This window comes from Eufriesea mexicana, unplaced genomic scaffold, assembly GCF_001483705.2.
Source record: "Eufriesea mexicana isolate 0111107269 unplaced genomic scaffold, ASM148370v2 scaffold395, whole genome shotgun sequence".
NCBI lineage: Eukaryota > Metazoa > Arthropoda > Insecta > Hymenoptera > Apidae > Eufriesea > Eufriesea mexicana.
In genome coordinates, this window is record NW_016908583.1 from 927,458 (window position 1) to 944,416 (window position 16,959).

General features: G+C 30.1%; 3 protein-coding genes across 6 annotated transcripts in view; 1 reads left to right on the forward strand and 2 right to left on the reverse strand.

Annotated features, from left to right (window-relative positions):
• The window catches only part of LOC108545348 (SEC14-like protein 2), a 10,741-nt gene extending 9,710 nt beyond the window's left edge, over positions 1-1,031 (reverse strand). For 3 of the 4 annotated variants that reach the window (XM_017896909.1, XM_017896908.1, XM_017896906.1), the window contains exon 1: positions 951-1,025. The gene's annotated coding sequence lies outside the window, so the exon portion shown is untranslated. Of the gene's footprint in view, positions 1-457; positions 505-589; positions 720-950 lie in introns of all 4 variants that reach the window. The other variant, XM_017896907.1, reaches the window with a different exon arrangement.
• A 181-nt stretch (positions 1,032-1,212) lies between these two features.
• LOC108545349 (calcium release-activated calcium channel protein 1) lies at positions 1,213-14,310 on the forward strand. The gene is given in 6 exon segments (XM_017896911.1): positions 1,213-1,329; positions 10,146-10,339; positions 11,812-11,823; positions 11,825-11,887; positions 12,629-12,757; positions 13,631-14,310. Coding segments are annotated over 6 exon segments (1,032 nt in total). The 5' UTR covers positions 1,213-1,226; the 3' UTR covers positions 14,162-14,310.
• A 963-nt stretch (positions 14,311-15,273) lies between these two features.
• On the reverse strand, positions 15,274-16,302 carry LOC108545282 (MORN repeat-containing protein 3). Its single transcript, XM_017896816.1, has 3 exons — positions 16,130-16,302; positions 15,687-15,979; positions 15,274-15,553 (listed from the first exon to the last, which is right to left on the reverse strand). The coding sequence occupies exons 1-3, from the start codon at positions 16,300-16,302 to the stop codon at positions 15,339-15,341; spliced, it is 681 nt and encodes a 226-aa protein (XP_017752305.1). The 3' UTR covers positions 15,274-15,338.
• Positions 16,303-16,959: the final 657 nt, after the last annotated feature.

Here is a 16,959-nt window from a genome sequence, read left to right on the forward strand (position 1 = left end):
CTGAAAATAAACAATAATCAGCTACGAAATTTTAAATAACGTAATGAAGAAAGCAAAATGAAGCGGGACGTTATGATGGATTTAACGTAATAGATGTCCACACGTTACTGTATGATAATCGGTTCATTATTATGCGCTCGATGATGGAGTCGTATTGCATTTCAGCAACGTTTGCTCGTCTCGTGGAATTTGTATCTACAAGTTGTAGAATATAACGCGCCTGGTTTTTCCAATAGACTCTTATAGACTTCATAAAAAGGAACAAAAGATCTTAACAAATGGATGCACAAAGGGTATCTATGATTACACCAATGATATAAAATTTTACAAATTGATTGTTTTTGTTTGTGCTGAAATTGGAAATGAAATTACTAGGTAGTATAATAAAAATGTATTAATTTTATAAATGCAATATGATCGGATTGAATAATGTTTTTATAAAAAAGGATAAATGTACCTCTTATATTTCTTTTCGTGTATTCTTTAAATAAATTAAGGTTAATTCTGTAATTAAACATAATGTAATCAGGATTATGAATTAGACGTAAAAAATGAAAAAGAGTAGAAAAAAGTAGAAAAAAAGATTTACCCGAATGTTTAATTTGTAATTAGCGACGCTACACATTTAACCGTAAATGGTGCGAAATTACTGTTACACAGCGGGAATAACCGTATAATGTTAGTAGGATGAAGCTCAAGACGAACCAAGAACGAAGCATCTAAGAAGCATTTCATTATACATATTTTTGTATCAGAATTTTACATTGCCCTATTTATATATTAACAAATAACAACATTAAAAAATATATATACATAAGAAATATTATTTAATCAATATTTCAACTCTATTTCCATGTCGAGTCGTGTTGTAATCGAATAAATTGGCTTTAACTGGTTTGATCTCGTAATCACTATTAAAAATCATTTCGAAGTATTAAAAAAAACATTACCAAGGTAAATCAGTTTGTAGTTCTTCTTCAAAAACCTTTGCCCTTCTTCAAATGAAAATCAACAATGAATCACGTTGTCACTTGACACACAAATACATTCGGATAATTTGCATCGTTGTTACGTTCGTGTTTCGCGGTAGCCGGTTTTCTTTATGGTGCAACAGGTGTCTCTTGCGGTCCTCGCGACCGCGCACCAGTTCGAGAGCCAGTTCCCTACTAAAAATGAATGTTGCGCGCTGACTGGCACCCAAAGAATGGTACCGTTCTATTCTGGCTATGTTCGCGATGCCGGCGCTACCGTACACTACTTCCACGGATTACAGCATACACTGGAAACCATGCAGTATTGGATTGGATCATTTCGAATACGCGCGAGTTTGTAAGTAATTCTAAATGTGACATTTTTTGACAGCTTTGTATGGGTACTTTATTATTTTGCACGATTGCGATGTAAGATTATCGAAAATATATCTTTATTTATTTAAATTCGTATATCAATTTGAACGTAACCTCTTGACACGTCACTTCACTAAGTATGTATTACTATTAAGTAGATCAGTTTCTGTTATATATTGACATAATAGTAGCCATGATAATTTCAGATTTGCGAACAACGTATTTATTTATATAGATCTATAATTCTATTATAAGCAATTTGCGAATCAGTTGTGGTGGGGGAGCTGAAATTAAATTCCGTGCCTCCATTTCGAGGTAGTAAGCGCGCCATCTGTTGAGGGGTTTTAACATTATCTAGCAAAAATATTGACTGTCACCGGACTAGACCTCGATCGATCTCTCACATTCCAGTTATCGCGCACCTGCAGTTATGGTGTAAATTGATAAGTTGTGTGCAATTTCCAATATCATTTTTAGCTAAATAAATACATTATCAATCTTAAAACTTGCATTCTGGTTAATTAGCAACAAGAAAGTGATTCATGTGATAGTCATCATTCAATTGCACCTGCATCAAAGAATGCAGATTTGTTACAAACCATACGTTATCGGCAATTTATGCCGGCATACTACAAGGAAATACATCACACGACAGAATACATTCACCGGTATCGAGGTTAACCAAATTTCACCGCTGTCAGAATCTTATCAAGTAAGTGAATCTTTAGAATTATCTTATATGTTAAGTGATATAAATTTTAATTATATAACCGACTATGATAATTACAATATTATTAGAAAAATACATTTAGCAATTCTAATTATATTTTCATCGAGATTATTTATTCATTACAGTTTATATATTATTCTTTCCAATAATTTCTTCTACCTGAAACCTAACCTCACAAAATTATCAATTTTTTGAACGTTGTAATATAACAAGAAGTTATTATTGTAGTAGATTATAGTCATTACTGTAATAGGAAAAATTTTATTTTTCGTTACATTAATTTCATATTCGGTAGGTTTTATTTATTTACGTCATTTGTACTACTTATATATGCTTCTTTTATCTTATATTTATTCATCAAAGCATTGACATGCTATTTCATTCATAAGATGTTAAGTAGAACGTTCTATTACATTGTTTAAAACTACTGAATAAATACATGAATTTTTATCCTTATATAATACAGAATATAATCTTTGTCTTTTTCGTGTTTCTGTTCATCTTTTTTTTTATCTGGAAATCCACTGAGCGGAAAATTAGTCTTAAAGGAAGTCATACCTTTCAACTTTGAATTACGTAAGAAATTCGTGTCTAAGAACATACGATTAAATGTAGAAAATTGAGTCAAGGTTTTCCGCGAAAACGAAGCATGTATATACGTTTATGTTTATATCTTAAAGCCAATGACCTGAAACAGTAGTTCTTATTGTTAGTTTAAAAATGAAGGAACATTCTCATTTTCTTAATATCCTTAATGCTAGAAGAAAGGGAAAGAACTATTATACGTTTTTACCGTACAAAAATTTCATATTATATTCCGAGTGTAAATATTTTAATTTGTATATATTAGTTTTTAAACAGTACTTGTTAATTTATTCATGTTAATGTTATTGCAATTAAATTGCGCTTATAAACCCGTAATAAACGTATTGCCATTTTATGTATTGCCATTTGTAATAAACGTAAACACTTAACGATCTGTAATAAAATTATATAATATTCGTTATATTCGTACGTAATGAAAACGTATAATATTCTAAAATTTTTTACGTATAAAGCAAAATTTCAGAAAATTTATATTTTTGGTGATACTTCGCCAGGGAAAACATAGAAAGGTAGGAAAATCAAGTTCCTAAAGTAACCTTCTCTCGACCTCACTCCATCAGGACACTCCATGCCATGCTGTGGCCGGTCAAATATGTACAACAAAACCTAATGACATTGGATTCCGCCTTCCGTTACTCTCGTTAAGTTTCTTTGTTCCTCCATATCTTTCCATGTTCGTCCATCTTCATACGAAAAGGCGTGTTCATGTTAGATTCTCGCTTTGAGTGGGGAACACGTTGTCGTTTAAACTGACGACAATAAATATAATTTATTGAAACGATTTAGTGCTGCAGTGATACCAGTGCCGTCTAACGTATGCAGTTTGTTTTTATCCATATATTATTTTCATCTCTTAACAAATATAAATCCATATTTCAGTTGCACAATTATAGAAATCATAATTAATAATTATAATATACCCTAACTATAATCATAATTATAGAAACAGAAGCTACTAACACGAAAATAAATTTATAGGGTTGTGTAGACTATTTTAATCTTGCTTACCGATGCCGTGATAAAGTTGAATCGTGGGTGGCGACGATAAAGAAAAAGCTGCTTCTCGCTCGAAGAAGAATACAGATAATTCTTTTGCATCTGTAAGTGATTTCTGGTAAGAAATTCTGAAGAACTATTGCTAATATATATTTGGAATCTGTACATTATATTGTATGCTGATTATTAATATGGAAACTCGTCAACGAGTTGGACATGATTTTTGTAAGTAATTCGCGAATTGACATTTTATTCTTTTACTTTTATCTATTGTATGAGATGAGCAAAAATCATATGAGTTACAGCGGATTGTATAATAAAAAAATTATGAATGGAATTTAGTTCATACTTGTATTAAAAATATTATGTATTCGTACTTCTGGAATTTTTTATCTTTAGAACTATGTATTTAAGTATTGAATATCTTCAATATTCGGAATTGTTCAAATTTAATGTTATGATTAGAACAAATGATAAAATTTATTTAAGTAAAACTCGAGTGGAATTTTTAGTGATTTATTTGAAGGTACAAGTTATATCTTCAAAGACAACAGTTACAAAAATTTGTCCTGTTATTTTTCCTTATCTTAGTGTTGACAAAACATTATATTGCTTGTTGCTGTTTGATTTAGTTTTCATTAAAAAAGTTGTTTACATCACTGGTCATATGTTTACTTAGAATTATTGATAATTATTAATGCTTATATTAATTTCCATTCTTACCTGATGTCAATGAACATCGTTATTGGCAATAGCTTCCATACTCCATAATTTCATTATATTTCACTGTAGTATAATTTTCTTCTGTAATTTATCCTTATACATAATTTTCCTATTTTATTACATATCAGTGTCACATGTTATGTATTCCTATTCGTTATCGTGTCCTTTTTTATATACCTTCATATCAAAATTTCTTGTGCTATGACATAAAATTCTGTTCAAAAAATTGAAATGTAAAACTGCCCAGATCTTGTCTATGCCGTTCCTGTATCTCGTAAAACAAACTCGTACACAAAACAACATACATAAACTCGACGATTTCCAGGTAATAACAGGATACCACGAATAGCCTATTGTGAACATGCGAACTCTGAATATAAGAACTTCTGATATTATGGATTCTTTTAATCTCAATAACACAAATAACAAATCAATCCGTAGTACCATTGAGAGTTCATAGAAATTCTGTAACGGATAGGCAACTTGCAAACAAGTGATGCTATTAATTGAAATTCTAGGCCAATCATGTTCCGAGGTGATGCACTTTACAACTCGATGTAGTTTATTGCGATTAATCTTTACGCGCACTACATTGTCGACTAATTAACTCCTTTAGCTATGGTATGAAAACATTTTGCTCTTGCGAAATATCTTCTTGTTTCATTTGTCTTAATTAATTCTTAATTCATTCACAATTTTAGTATAGATTTCATAAGCAATTGAATATAATATCTTCTGCTATAATGTAAATGCGAGTAATTTGTCTGAAAAATATTATCATTGCTATAATTAAGTCAATCTTAAATGTATGTAATGGGTTAAATATTTTTCCGCATCATTACCAAAATGCTTAAAACAAGTCAAGATCGTATTTTCGGCTTAAGGTATTCTTAAAGTAATCAATCTCTCAGTTGAAACTGCTTTAAATTACGATAAGTTAAACTTGCTTTTCTCCAACAGTCTGTTGTAAATCAAAGAATTTCGCAATAGAAGCTTTTGCTACAATTTGAAACAGGTCCCTCTAAGTAGGATATCTAAGTATTTAATAAAATGATTAAAAATAATCTAGGTAGTAAATATTATAATAAATCATCAATTATTTGCTATATAGTAATATAGAAAAGTGATTTGTTAATACGATCTAAAATTCGCGAGAATTCTTCAAGAAAATACCAATTTTTTTGAACCAATCATATTGGTTACAACTAGTAATCTCCCAACACATGATTAGGTTCCTAATACCGGTTAAAGCGAGGTCGCAAAATAAGTGAACGGTTTCCTCAAAGTGAGTTTTCACTGTAGGGATCAGTTTTTAAATAGACCAGTCAGTAGCAATGCAGCAAGTAGGCTAGGGGTGCCCTGACCATGACTGCGAACGACGCGTTTCTTCTCGATGGAAATGGCTATGTCCTGGATACTTGCCACAAGGAAAAGCCCATAAGTAAAATTATCTACCAACCAGGATCATTTTGCATCTCGGTTGAAAATTCTTGCACATCTGTAATTTCAGCGTGAGTCTTGATATTTCATACCGAAACTTTTTTAAATTTCTGTATCACTAGTTAGTTTTCTATTGTAACATACAATCGTTGTTAGTATGTCCTTTTATTATGAATTTTATGAATTTCAATAGTTACTAGATTAAAGGCGCCAAAATTACTTACAAACGGTTAACGAAACGATACGATACGTTTATTTTAGCAGTGGAATACTAGTTTATATTCTCATTCGTTCTTTGATGTAGACGAACAACGTAAACAGAACTGTTATTGTTATTGTTGTAAGATTGGACTCATGATTCTTTCGATTTAACCTTTGAATCGAGTATATACAATAAATCTTGAAATACCTTCACTGGACAATTATAGATTTAACTTTTATGAGAAACATAAAAGTCGTAGAATTCGTTTAAAGTGTGTTTAAATAAAATATGTTTAAAGTTTAAAATTTAAGAGGAAGGAAATAAGAATGAGTACCTCGAATTTATATTGCTGAATTGTAAATTCAGTTGATCTGACTTACCTACAGATGGCTCGAGTCATTCGGCGATCGTCGGTTTACTTCGGCTTTGGTCGTTAACTTTCGTTGATGCCATGTCGCGGCGTTCTTATTCAGTATACTGATGCCTTTCACCGAGGTTATTTGGTTATGTACGAAGTTTTTCATTATCCTAATGTTAGATTAAATATTGGTTTATTTTTTTCATATGTGTTTTTTTATCTGGTCCCATCTACTCATTTCTTTATAGTTTGTGAAAAGTGCAAAGAACGTTGATCTCTATGAATTCGCGCGTTAATCCACACACTCCTCCAAACGCCCCCAAAATGGTAAATACAATTGCACATTTACAATTGATCCATATATCTCTACTTTCTTAAAATACTAAATAATAATTAATTAGGCTAACCGATTTTTAATTGACATCTATACGTTTTCCTCTTTTTTTCAACTTAATTTATAATTTAATCTATATTAAGAAATTACTGTCAATTTTATGCCATTTCTTATATCTTATGTCGCAATAGTTCTTATATTACGTATTCACGGTTATATTATATTTATACGATACATTTTTATTTGATTAATATTTGTTTCATATTGTAAGCAATAATTAAACAGCAAGATAAATATTTTTATTTTCTTTTGGTATTCATAGCTAATAGGAACGTGCTGTCGCAAAGTTCCCGGCTATTTGTTAACCTCGTGCATAATAGGGTGATGTATCTGTTGAGCATATCAAACAAAGTTAATTATTTTTTACCAACAATGACAATAATTGTTTCTCAGCTGTTTTAATCGTAATTTAATTTCGTACATGAGCCGAAAGAGCAAGCTCTCTACGCATTCTACAGTCCCTGTATTTTTAGTGATATTGGCACGTATCTCTGAACTATATTAGTTGCAACATACTCAATGGCAAAGTAGATTATGGTTTTTTCTCTTTTATAAAAAAATGCCAATAGAAATATGTAAAATCGTATTTCAAATTATTTGTTGAAAAATTCGAATAAAAGAGCAGCTTTTTTTATTTTTAATTTAATGTAATTGTATGTATTTGATTTCTATACTGTTCTTGAAACATAATTACAAGGAATACATATAACATATGTAATACATACATATAACTGGAATAATATTTAACGAAAATTTTTATATTCTGATATACGTTTGTTCAAGATCCGCAATTTTTACTTCTTTACTTTGAACGTATACATAGTCTATCTAATGTATTCTTTTATCAGATGCAATTTGCGTCTTCCTTGGAAAATTGGTTTTTAATTGCCGCTTTATATCGTGCTCCTACGTATCAGTAGAATAACTGTTGCTGACGATTAATTATCGCTATACTATATTTTTCAGTTAAATATAACATGGTTCAAATATTCTTGTAATACTTCATCAATGAAATTATCTTTTAATATTTATGAACTGAAGCATTCTTAGAATTTGCTCTCAGCTTGTTTATATTTCGGGAAAGAAAAGAGCAAAAAGAAACCATCGAAGTGCTTTGAAAAGAAAATCTTCGCTGAATGTTTATCTTCGATCAGCCTTCAACAATTTTTTTTTTCTTTGACATACTATCAAGCTCGAGTTAGCAGGAATAGTTATGCGAAAAAACTAGTTTGAGATGCAAATTATTATCGCACTGTGAAACTCGTTAAAATAAGTTACGCTTTATCATTATTTATTATGCTATATAATTTTTAATTTCTACGTTTCATCGAATTCAAATATAACGAAATGCGATTAATCGATATGAAGATTCAGTTACTAACGATACCGATTTTCGATAAAAATATCGATAACTATTAATAGCGTTGATGAATAAACCTCTTTCTCCTTTTTATTTTTGATATATAATTTTAACCTTTTAACTTTTATTTTTATCTTGATCGTCATTTATCTCTTCGTATATCTATATATTTTTAACCGTAATATAGTTAATAATATCACCGAGTTCGATAACCTATCTTAGCAAAAATACAAACTATAGAATCGTTTTAAAGAAACGAAGATTGTTTCCATAATCGCGTTTCCACGTGGTATTTCGAATGAAAAAGATTGCGGGAAACATATCATTTATGTAATGGCGCGTAAATGAAAGGGAACATTGAGCGTGCAGCACATCCATTATTCGATTACTATCAACGAGCATAAAACGATATTCAGAACACTGTAAAATAAAATCTCGTATTTTCTTTACCTTTTTCTGCATTTTTTCTCTCTTTTTCTTGTATTTACACGTATCACGTGTATTTCATTTTGTGTACAGACCTATTTGAACGCGGACGAAAAGTTTTTTCCATTGAAATCTTTATTGACTTATTATCTGTGAAGGTTATGCATGATATGTCTGATGGAATTCAATATATAAATAATTACATCTATAATACGAAATGTTAGAATAAAAGTTAAGAAGATTGAATTATATATTACAAGTTATCAAATACAGCGACTTCAATCGAAAGTAATTTCTTTGTATATTTTCTTTTTTTGAAAACACGCCATTAACCACGTTGGGGCATTAACAATGCTTAACACTAACCTACCATAGCATAAATGGCCGCTTTCAGATATTTAATTAAAAATTCTGCGCTCAACCTTATCGCTTTTGTCACTTGGCTTCTCGATTTTTCATTTAATATAAATATTATAAATTTTCTAATATCTTCATTTGTTCTATTTTCTTCGAAGTTTTTCTTCTTTTATTTTTCTATCTATCGGCTATTTGACCGGTAGTGATAGGTTCGATGTTAACATGGAATATATTCAAGCGAGGATAGAATGATTCTTAATTAACACGATTTCTCACTAGGTTCATTAATACCAAAACACTGACACGTAATTATGTGTGAATATACATCATATAATTGGATTAACCCATATAATATACATAAACTGTAAATACAATGTAGTTTAATATACATAGTAATATACAATAATGCACAAAATAAATATAATGTATTTAAATAAGTAATTAAAGTAGTATACTAAGAATAACAAACATATACATAATTACGTTTCTACCTGAAAGAAAAAGATTAATATTAACTTTACCAACAGGAGCTGCATATTTTCAATAACTGAAAGAAATAAGAAATCTAATCTAAGTCATTATGATCTTTATGTTTGTAGGAGTTCTCTCGTTAACCACTTGTACTACAATAACAAGTGCAACTCAGCGTGAGTTTTTCATGCTAAACCCTATAAAAGCGGATTACACATGTATTAGACTAAAATTGTATTTAACGTATTTCAACGTACGCAAAATTTGTCTAATTTTATTGTAAATAAAATAGATATATAGTGGCTAATTGAAATAAAATAATTTTATAATACACAGTTTCTCGTAATTAAATCACAGTGCAACGGGTTAACACATGTTTAAAGTTATGTTTTCTGTCTCGGCCATGCGGTAAAAATTCTTTTGTTTATAATTTATATAATACGATAAGAGACACAGTCGCTTACTGACACATACGCTGTCACGGACTCGTATATGTAGGTTAACATTGGTGCAATGGTACCGCAAATCTTTCGTGAATATCGCGAATAAACGAAGATCGTGCGGGAATATATGTATGGAGAAAAGTTGTTCAAAATCTCGTTCGTTATATTTGAAAATCGTCGAAATCGACGAAGCAACCACTGATCTTAATAATTGTCTCTAAAAAAAACCATACATCGACTTCGAAAGTTCACGAGAATTATCGTATTAAGTGTTTTTTCTTTTTGTCTCACAGCGTTTATCAGAACTACGAAAGAATCTTGCCTGATGTCCAAATGGTCGACGAGTACTGGACACAATTCAGTGTTTTGCGCGGAGGACGGACCGGTACTCCCCTCCTCGCACTTACCGATCCACGTACACGTGGCGAGCACACATCTGCGCAACGCTGACGGCCACTGCTTCCATAAGCGGTTCCACGACTGTCAGGTCGGTAATTCTCCCCTTGCCTCTTTAATCTTACAGCTTGTTTCCTTTTTATCTCTTTGCGTGTCACGCTAAATGTTATACCGTTGTCTCGTTGTCTTTTCACGTTACGCATATACATTCATGTTCAATACACGCTTCTGCCAGTGGTGATTAATTTCTTTATTTATGTTTTGAATTACTGAGATGGTATTCGCTCGCATCTGCACGATGGTGCATGCTTTGTCATCTTGTTTCTTACTTGATACTATGTACAAATAAAAGTAGAGGATCTTATCATTGAAACATAAATATTGATACTCCCCTGTTATACCGTCCAGGACACGTTATATATTTTGCATAATGTGTTCCATGTAACAAGGAAGTAATACAGTTAGATTCGTATTAGTAAATAATTAGAAAGAATAACAAATAGAATTATGGAAAAGATATAAAATTATTTAAAGATTGTAATATTAAATGTAGAACGTGCTTCTGTTTGTGAATAGTGTTGGTATTATACAGTTATGTATATAAATCATAAACGTTTAGTTTGTAAGATTGCTGAATGAGATTTATAAATTTATACCATTTAGGAACTGTTGGATCAAACTACATTGAAATAAGAATAATTTCGTGCTTTATAAAAATATTATATATTGGTTATTTTATGCGTGTTTGCCCCTCGATTAAGTTTCAGGGCAGTAGGGATCAATTTATTTGTTCTTTGTTTTTCTTTTTTTTTTTGGTAAATCATGATCCACGTATTATTATTTAAAATTCATTTCGTTGAAAATTTATGATCTAGAAATTGTAAAGTAAAGTAAATTGAAATTTATGAAAATCGTGGATAATCGCTACCCAGAAGAAACATATGATACTAATCGACAAAAACAGAAAATTGGATATTATCTAACTTTCGCAGAACTCTTGTATATACTCATAAAATCAATCGGAATTCCTTAAATTATACTATTATCACTTCTATTAATAATAGAGATTGATGTCCAATAATTATATCAACAAAGTAAACGACGCGGAATAAATACCACGCGCTCGTGCGAGCATCGCACACACACACGCACGCACAATGGATATAATATATTGCGCATAAATCAATGCTCACAACAATTAATTTATTACGCATGATTTGCATACGATTAACTATAATCTAAAATAATAATTTCATTTTATTTGTTTAAATATAACAAGAATTATATAGTTGATTGAAAGACATTTACCCTTTCCTTCTTCAAAGTTAATTTATTACAAATGAAAAATTCGATTCTATAAGAATTCATCAATATTTACGTTATCGATTATTGAGAAAATTTGATTACCTCTTCGTTGATTTATTAAGTAATATGGTACTTGTCTGTGCTGTTCTACGCTTGCCAGATTTCCCGCAGACTCATCAATCTATCAATAGTTCACTTTTCTTTCTTATGTTGTACCTAAGTTTTTCATTAATTTTTCTTGTTATTTGTTTCGTTCAGCACCCGTTGGTTTTTTGTCCTACACGGGACTTTTGGCAAGTTCTCCCGTTGGCACCGACGTTGCCATCTACTTTCGGTACGTCTTTCTTTCTTACGTGCTTGTATAGTTGAGCGCCAATTATTCGAACACTGGATGGGCAATTTTCCCTGGATTATGTCTGGATGTGTAATTTTCTCAGATACATTTTTACAATAATTTTTACAAAGTGTCCATATAGACATTTATTACAATTTTGAAATGCTGTTTGAAATACAGTATTTCGAAATAATGTTTCAAAATAGCAAATATAGTTAGGATACTTGCGTGTAAGTTCTGTCGTGATTAAAATTTAAAAATAATTCATTCTAACACAGATTTTCTACAAATCTAAATATTTGCTGAAATATTTTCAAAAATTTTGCAAATATGACATTGATATTTTATGACATTTTCGGTTAAGCATATAAAATGTTTGAACTTTGTCGATTTAGATATTTTTCTTCGAAAATTAGTAAGTCGATAGTAATGCAATATGTATGAATATTAATTTTTGTCATTATGTCTTATTATTTATCTACTCTAATTTGTCATCGTGTTAAAAATTGTTTTATAGATTAATGTAGTAATATTGCATTCATTGATAATGTAAATAAGTGAAGTCTCAATTGAATCGTATAATTGGTTATTGTGCTTGCAGGGGGCTTGTAGCATTGTCACGAGTTAGCGTATTATTCTCAATTAAACATATTATACAACCAATCGTTTCCATTCATTTTTATGTTATAAATTTCACATTTATAATTCCTCTGTATTGTTTCTTTTTCTTTTTTCAACTAGTCAAAGATGTCACAGTCGGGGGATGGCCTTCACACACCGGGTTATCTTTCTTGGAGAAAACTGCAGCTCAGCCGAGCAAAACTTAAAGCATCAAGTAAAACGTCTGCCCTACTTTCCGGTTTCGCCATGGTACTTAGCTGATCATTCTGATAAATTTCTTTTTCGATAGTTTGGAATACTTGTAAAACATAACTTACCACAGTAATAATAACAATCTATTGGAACAATAGAGTTCCTAAGAAATTTCTTGTATAGTATTAGTAATTCGTTCCCATTCTTAAGAATAGTTAATCTAGCAAATTCACATTGGATTTTATAATGCTAACCGAAACAAAGTAGAAGTTTTCTAGGCTATAATTTATCCAAAATCAATTGACCGTTCAAGACCAAGAAAAAATAACCCCATCATATCATACGGACAGTCATCTATTATTTTATTTCTTACTTACTGCATTCTAATATTAATAATATTTCTTGAAATATAGGTGCAATAGAATCATCAGTCCTTACTTTTAGATTTATATAACTTAGAATATACGTATTTTAGTATTAACCCTTTGCACTCGACGATTTTTTGGCTAGAGAATAGTAGAAATTCAAAGATTCTCTACTAAAAACTGACAATACTTTTTCGAGCAATAAATAAAGAATTGTATAATAATAGAATTGTAGAATTATTTGATTTCGATACCTCGCACACTGTTACATTACATTAAATTTAATATATTAATTAATATCGATCTTCCAAATTTTATGAAATGGTGACTGTAGCTCACCTCTCGAGTGCAAAGGGTTAATAGTCATAGTAGAATTTAATTATTCTAATTATTAATGAGAAAAATTCTCTCTACAAAAATCGTATAAAATTATTTTCAAATACAGATTATATATAACCATAAAAGGTAATTAATTACTTTAGGTTTAATTTGTTTACATAAATTACAATCCTACTATTAAATATTATATATTCAAATATATTAATAAATACATTTTCTGTCATAGGTAGCCATGGTGGAAGTACAATTAAACTCCGATACAAAAGTACCTAAAGAAATGTTAATCGCCTTTGCTGTGTGTACTACATTGCTAGTCGCAGTTCACATGTTAGCCCTAATGATTTCAACGTGTATTTTACCGAATATAGAAGCTGTTTGTAACTTACATAGCATAAGCTTAGTACACGAATCGCCACACGAACGTTTACACTGGTACATTGAAGTAGCGTGGGCGTTTTCCACTCTGTTAGGACTTTTATTGTTCCTATTGGAAATTGCTATACTTTGTTGGGTGAAGTTTTACGACTTTTCAAAAGTCGCTGCTTGGTCCGCTTGTATCGTATTAATACCAGTACTAATAATCTTCCTTGCGTTTGCAATACATTTTTATCGAAGCTTAGTGGCTCACAAATACGAGGTCACAGTGTCTGGTATAAGGGAACTGGAGTTACTTAAGGAACAAATAGAATCGACCGATGTTGAAGGTAGGAATGGTGTAAATTTGCTACAAACCGCTGGTATGACACATGTAGTCTGAACATAATAAAGTACGATTCACGATCTGTATTACTTTTAAAATGTGATAACCTTTAATGGTGGTAGTGGTGAATCTTTGATGATCTGTTCAGATTGCGATATAAAATTTATACAAGTTGTATATATTAAAGCAGTCCAAACAAAAGATTAAAACAGGTTGAGAATATTAAAAAAAGAAAAAGAACTGTACTGAAATTACCAGACTTATTGTTCTATATGTACAATCTATGTTATAGATCCCAATAGTAAGTTACATGGAAGAAAATTGGATCTTTTTTGTTCTTTCTAACATATATCTATGGGTAATAAATGTGGAAAGAAATGCCTATTTTCTTTAACAAGTGATATAGTATATTGTTCTTCATAGTTATTCATATCACAAGGGATTTATACACTTACTGAAAACGTTTAATGAAATTGTATGTATAGACGTGAAACATTCCCTTTCTTGTATAGCGACTTAACTTATAAAAGTAATAATACACGATGAAACCTATCATATACTATATCCTTAACTGTGGCTTAAGAAGCAACAGTTGCGAATAAAGGTTATTATTTTTCATGGACAATGCGTGATTACCTCATATAAAATGTACTTATTATCATATTTAAAATGTCTTTCGAGCAGTATTATTAATAATTCTTTCCGTTTCATTCATATATTTGTTACTCACATAATGCATCTTATGCTCAAGTGACATTTTAAGTTTTTTTACGCAAAGGCAAAATAATTTTCTATTTTATTGCTTCTTTCATATTTGTCTTTGATCATCAAGTTACTGCCGTCGTTCTAAAAACAATAGTTAAACTGTACATAGCTTTTTCTGCGAACAAACGATTTATATGTATATACATATTTCGATAAAGAGATATATGCAAAATTAAAGTACTTTTTCTAAAATAAATATTCTAAAATAAAAGTTCGATATATTTTGTATCTGTTACTTTACAGTATAAGAATACATATTTATAAAACAGGATTTAAACAAGGACACGTGTTTATAGACACGCATATATTCGCGATTGTACGCTTTGGTATTTTTTTACAAAAACGTTCAGTCGAAATTAATTTATTCGTTCGATTATCTTCAACAATTTTACAAATATCCTGAGAATCCTTAATATGCATCATCAATTCCATCTACAAATCAGCAAGAATTATTATAAACAAATAAAAATTATAAAGACTCATAATTATTATTTACTTTTGGAATAGGATATGGTGTTGGACAAAGTGCAAATTGCCGAAAATCAGCATCTGATATGGTACCATTTATAAATAAATCGCTTGTCCAAAGACCACGTTGCTCTTGACCGCTAACTATGTGATAAAATGTGCCGTAACCCTCTTTCTTTCCCTTGAAGAACTGACCCTCATATCTATTACTGTTATCTATAAAATATTCGAGCGTTCCCGTCAATTTTAATTTCTGTATCAGAAAGCAATATAAGAAACATCGTCTATATCTTTTGTAAATCTTACTAAGAACAAATGTAAATAGAACAGATAATATCAATTTGATAACCTTTAACAAGCATTCCTATGCCGTGGTAAAAATCATTTTTCCAAGCACCTTCATAATAATCTCCGTTACAATACCACATATAACCATAACCATGTCGTTTATTTAGGCAAAAATTACCTTCATAGTAACTACCATCTTCGAACCAATTATGTCCATATCCTTGTTTTTTCCCATCCACCCACTCACCGATATAATATTGACAGACAGTATGACCTTCCTTTGAAATTTTACTTAAAATACCGTAACCATGTTTTTTACCTCTGAACCAATTACCATCGTACGTCCACCCTGCTCTATAAAATTTTAAATTAAATTGAAATTATTTTTGAACATCACTTTTGTATATCAAAAATATCAAAAGGTGTTGCACAAATAAAAATAAATATTACAAATGTCTATCGTTATTAAAGCAGCAAAATAATTATTTTAATATATTAATATACCTATTCAACTCTTTACCCCTGCCTTCTTTTACATCGTGTTTCCATTCACCTATATAACTTTTAGAAAAACGTTTGTCTTGAGGACTAAAAATGGTGTGCCGTAAACCATTTCTTTTCGAATTTTCTATTTTACGATTAGTATATGAAATTTTAATGTGTTTTAGAAAAGGCATCATAGCACATATTAAAAATTTTTTCTCAACATTGAAAACAATTTTTTGACATTCATGTTAAACGTTAAAATGGTTAACATTCCACTTTGAAGTATAATTCGTCTTTCTTTTTTCACAGTAACATTTTATAGTACCTAAACAAACGAATGCAATGAAAATATACAACAAAAATTTGATCCGTTAATCACTAAATAATTATTAGAAATGTAAGAATAATTTACAAAATATCAAATGAATTTTTCATTATATCTGAAGTTACACAAAATTAAACTACCCGTAGCACCTACTAAAGAAAAAAACTTATTTCGTAATAAAAAAAGTATATACATAATGTATGATAATTAACAATTTTAATGTGTATAAATAGAATATCTCCTTTATTAAGACAGATAAAAAAGTATCTAGTATTATTAAAAATGTACAAATATCTACGATTGTTATCTGAAATTCGCTACAACATTTATATTTTTAAATTCATATTTCAAATTATTGTATACAAAGTATTCATGAGGAACAAAATTAGTAAAAAATAAATATAAATTAATAGTACTCATTAATAAAAGCCAAAAAAATCTAGGCTACGTTACCTGCATACGAATTAGAGCGCCCCTACAGTTAAGTTTTATTACGTTCGGAATACTTGATAAGATTGAAGAG